The 5,000-nt window shown below is 44.4% G+C and overlaps 2 protein-coding genes across 2 annotated transcripts in view; one reads left to right on the forward strand and one right to left on the reverse strand.

Moving 5' to 3' along the window:
* The window catches only part of tkfc (triokinase/FMN cyclase), a 10,987-nt gene extending 7,461 nt beyond the window's left edge, over nucleotides 1-3,526 (reverse strand). The window contains exons 1-4 of the mRNA XM_080052019.1: nucleotides 3,470-3,526; nucleotides 2,124-2,313; nucleotides 1,010-1,114; nucleotides 154-341 (exon numbers count right to left, since the gene is read on the reverse strand). Coding sequence (XP_079908145.1) covers nucleotides 154-341; nucleotides 1,010-1,114; nucleotides 2,124-2,313; nucleotides 3,470-3,475 — 489 coding nt within the window. The 5' untranslated portion in view covers nucleotides 3,476-3,526. The remainder of the gene's footprint in view (nucleotides 1-153; nucleotides 342-1,009; nucleotides 1,115-2,123; nucleotides 2,314-3,469) is intronic.
* A 1,099-nt stretch (nucleotides 3,527-4,625) lies between these two features.
* Nucleotides 4,626-5,000, forward strand: part of exoc6b (exocyst complex component 6B) — a gene marked incomplete at its 3' end in the record, with an annotated part of 94,130 nt that continues 93,755 nt past the window's right edge. Inside the window, exon 1 of the mRNA XM_080051810.1 lies at nucleotides 4,626-4,794. Within this exon, the coding sequence (XP_079907936.1) occupies nucleotides 4,706-4,794 (89 nt within the window). The 5' untranslated portion in view covers nucleotides 4,626-4,705. The remainder of the gene's footprint in view (nucleotides 4,795-5,000) is intronic.

Below are 5,000 nucleotides of genomic sequence, written 5' to 3' on the forward strand. Positions count from 1 at the left end.
TCCACTTGCAAATATTCATCTGAATTTGTCTCTGTTTACCTTGTGCATTAACACAGTGCCACAGAGGCCCCTAAATAAAAACATTATATTTTACCTTGACAGACAGACAGACAGACAGACAGACAGACAGACACACACACTTTACTGACTTACCTTGTGCACTAACACAGTGCCACAGAGGCCCCTCCTCCCGGCCTTACTGGGTTGGTTGAAGGCGCAGTCGTCGGCAACTATCACCATGTCAACAGCGACGCCATGGTTACGGGCCTGTTCCGCCGCCAAGCCAAAGTTCAGCCTGTCGCCCGTGTAGTTCTTTACTACGAGCAGGACCCCGGACGCTCCTAACACACACACACACACACACACACACACACACACACACACACACACACACACACACACACACACACACACACACACACACACACACACACACACACACACACACACACACACACACACACACACACACACACACACACACACACACACACACACACACACACACACACACACACACACACACACCTGTTAAAGTAGGGAGGTATGATAACGTATTTTATTCGCTATTCGCTAGTGTAGTTCTTTACTATGAGAAGGACTCCAGAGGCTCCTGGGAGGGACGGACGGAAGGACGGACGGACGGACGGACGGACGGACGGACGGACGGACGGACAGACAGACAGACAGACAGACAGACAGACAGACAGACAGACAGACAGACAGACAGACAGACAGACAGACAGACAGGGGGGGTTGATGATAACTACATTCACTTTTTTCTTTTCTTTTTAACTCATGGTTTATTTATTGTAGGCTTTGCAATAGGTGTTGTACATTTATTTTTTTCCCAATCTCAGGCTTCCCACTGACAGATGGCTAGCTTAATAGTTCACCTGCACTGTGTAAGGATAGAATAGCAGCCAGGGAGGGTTAATAACGTGCATTAACTACTTTAGAAGTTATATTATTTCCAGTAAAGTGATCTCTTAATAGCGGCGTAGTTCACCTGCACTGTGTAGTGAGAGGATAGCAGCCAGGATGGAAGCAGGAGGAGGAGAGGCAAACACTCCTCCTGCTACGGCCGCCGATAACATTCCTGCTCCAACGTAACCTGGTGACACAGGGGAACGGGAGAGACACACACACACACACACACACACACACACACACACACACACACACACACACACACACACACACACACACACACACACACACACACACACACACACACACACACACACACACACACACACACACACACACACACACACACACACACACACACACACACACACGTGAGAAATAAGAGATAATAAACAAAAGCTTTCTGTTTAAGGCTTGGAAGCTAAGATTTGTTCCAATTATTTTATTAAACATTCCTTTTTTAATTTAAAAAAAAAAAAGTATTACAAACCAAAGCCATACCAGCACAAAAACAGAGAACAGAACAAATACATGACATGCCTCACCAGTCACCACTATACATGACATGCCTCACCAGTCATCACTATACGGGTCTAACCATCAATTAACAACATACATCTCTGGAAACATTCAGAGACCACTCCAAATATTCAGTGTCTCTTGTTTTACTATTTATAGGCATATGTTTGAGTAGAATGAACATTTTGGTTTTATAATATAAACCACTGACAACATTTCTACCAAATTCCTATACATTTTTTTTGTCATTTAGAGCATTTTCATGAAGTAATGTAGAGATGAAGATTGAAGAAAAATCCAGACTGGTCTCTTCATTTTTTCCGGAGCTGTATTTAAAGACCTACTTCACCGGTGGGAATATGAAGGTGTATTGAACTCTGAGATCCTATTTAGTATAAATGTGCAAAAAAAGTTGAAATTGGTTCATCCTAGCCTGAGAAAAGGCAGAAAGAGTCTTTTATGGTCTCACTGTCTAACCCTACATTTTTCTTACTGTGACATCACAGTAAGAAAAATGTAGGGTTAGGATTAACAGGACAGCTGGGCCAAGGGAAGACTCAGGGAAGAAAAACCTCATTCATTATATTATAATGGTGATTTTATAATGATAGAATGCCGGTTCCGTATGGGTGAAGTATTCCTTTAACCTATCTATGCATTTAACCATTCCCTACCTCCGTGTGCGGGCTCGTGTCCGGCGCCCCCTCCTGACAGCACAGACACTCTGCCGCTCAGCTGCGGCGTGTCGGAGCGCAGCACCGCTCTGTGTCCCGCTAACACAGACAGAGAGCCACTGGACCGCACCAGCCCAACCAGGGCCTCATCCACACAGCTCAGAGGGGAGTTTAGCAGCTGCACCTTGGGCTGAGAGAGGGGGGGAGGGAGGGAGGGAGGGAGGGAGGGGAGGGGAGGGGAAAGGAGAGAGAGGGGGGAGAGAGAGAGAGGGGGGAGGGAAGGAGGGAGGGAGAGAGGGGAGAGGGAGGGAGGGAGGGAGGGGAGGGGAGAGAGAGAGAGGGGGGAGGGAGAGAGGAGGGAGGAGAGGGGGTAGGGAGGGAGGGAGGGAGGGGAGGGGAGAGAGAGGCGGGCAGAGAGAGAGAGATGGGGGGATGGAGAGAGAGAGAGAGAGAGAGAGAGAGAGAGAGAGAGAGAGAGAGAGAGAGAGAGAGAGAGAGAGAGAGAGAGAGAGAGAGAGAGGAGAGGGAGAGAGAGAGGGAGAGAACCATACAAAATGTAATGTAAGAAAGCATGGAGATATATCTTTTTGTTTTTATGCTCCTATACTGCTTGGGATAATCTACCCAACATACAAAATATGAAGTATTGTATATGAGGAATGTCCCGTGGCAACATAGCTCATGATTCAATTTGATTCTCTGTCCTTTTTTCTTTTTGTTGCAGAGATGGCTAAGCACTTTTAGACTATTCTTGTCTAGTCTACTAGTAACTCATGTATTTTTTTTAATTTTGTTTACAAAGATGGTCAAATAACAAAAACTGCATATGAATATCTTCCTTTCACGCATATGCACACACACACACACACACACACACACACACACACACACACACACACACACACACACACACACACACACACACACACACACACACACACACACACACACACACACACACACACACACACACACACACACACACACACACACACACACACACACACACACACACTCCACCCCCCCGCCCCCCCACAGTCAAATCCAAGTTTACAGAAGCTGCACAATAAAGTTTGATATGCAACAACAACAACAACACTCTATAAAACGTCGCATTTACAGTTTTAACAGCCTTTTCCTTCAGTTCCCTTATCCCTGTATAACTGAATGGACTCTGAACCTTTACTATGTAGCCAGTGTGCGCAGCAATGCTAACACAAACCATGACAGCAAACCACTACTGTCTGTCACCTGTAATGTCAACACAAATACCCAATCAAAACAACTCCCTGCTTAGCGCATCTCTTCAGCCATGCTCCTAAATATGTTTTAAACTAATTCGTTACCTCCATTTTTACGTGTCTTGCTTGTTTTGCCCTACGACAGGACAGGGTGCACCAGAGTTAAACTGACAGATTAAGCTAGAATTAAACCGAATGTACCGCCAGTGCCACTACACAATAAAAGTCCAGTATTTACTAATTTTTTAGTTTTTTTAAGTAAGATTTTCAAGTGGTAGATCCAATTTGAGAGTGGATGCAGAGCTGTACAACGCTTGTAAAATACTAACAAGGCTCAGTATGTTGAATATACACTTGAATAAGACATGTAATTTAATCATTGGCTTGAATGAGGGCCGTTGAAAAGTAATATGGTTTATTTTGAAAATCTAACGGGAAGTCTTGTATTGCAGTTTTGAACGGTAGTTTGAAACGCCCCGATGACACCAGTCACTCCCAGTTTTATGTGTGTGGCAAATGTTTAACAAAATTGGATCTACTTTTACAAAGAAAATTGGATGAGAAGTGAATGATAATGTTTGAGTGCGGAATCCACACTTTTAACATTATTAATAAATGTAAGAAAGTATGTTTTTTTTTCAATACAAATTTCAGAAATAGGCCTACTTTTTTTTTTTTTTTTTTTTTTTTTACTAAGGTGTCTGCATTTCCTCTCAGTGACCACTAGAGGTCCCCACGCGCTGGTTGAAAAATCTTCTGTCAGAAGAGATGTTTAATAGTGATACATCCATTCAAAATGAATGAAAGTTATGGTTTTCCCCCTTTTTATATCAAGTTTTTTTCCCCCCTCAGAACATTCTCAGATTACCTTAGAAAAAATGCTGTGTGTGTGTGTGTGTGTGTGTGTGTGTGTGTGTGTGTGTGTGTGAGAGAAAGTGGGTGAGAAAATATTAGAAAATAATTTGACATGAGGGGAAGATTTATTTTTGAACAGTCAAAGTTAGTTTTTAAACTGTGAGTCTATAGTGTATAGTTGATAAATAACATTGAAACGATACAACGTTAACCATACAGTCTATATGCCATTCATTCATGAGTTTGTCATATTTGTTCCCCTCTCTAACCAAGGGAAACACCGCTCACTTTGGGCTTCCCTGTGAACACATCAAACCAACCCCCTGGTTCGTTCTACATGACGCCCCAGACAGACAGTTTCACTCGGCTGTTCTCGGCTCTACTCGGGCTCGGGCTCTGTTCAACTTCGGATTCTTTAGAACGTTCGGAACAATCCATAGCAACATTGGGATTCTATCTACGGAACGGTCCATAGCAACATGCAGGATGGCGAGTGTGGAGGCAGCCGCGGAACACGAGCGTATCTTGCGGGAGATCGAGAGCACAGACACGAATTGTATCGGCCCGACCCTCCGGTGAGTTAGCCTTCCCCTTACCCGCCCTCCAGTGACTATTCCTGGGCTGTCAACCCCCGGAAAAGCCGCTCTATCATCCCCGTCAACCAGTGGAATGAGCGCTGCTAGCTTGTATTAGCAACTCTAGCGCTAGCTTTGCTTCAAACTTTAACACTACTGCGCCCATTATCGGACAGCTAGCCGGGGCTAACTTTAGCAAACAGACA

The sequence above is a fragment of the Ammodytes marinus genome, assembly GCF_949987685.1.
Source record: "Ammodytes marinus genome assembly, chromosome: 23".
NCBI lineage: Eukaryota > Metazoa > Chordata > Actinopteri > Uranoscopiformes > Ammodytidae > Ammodytes > Ammodytes marinus.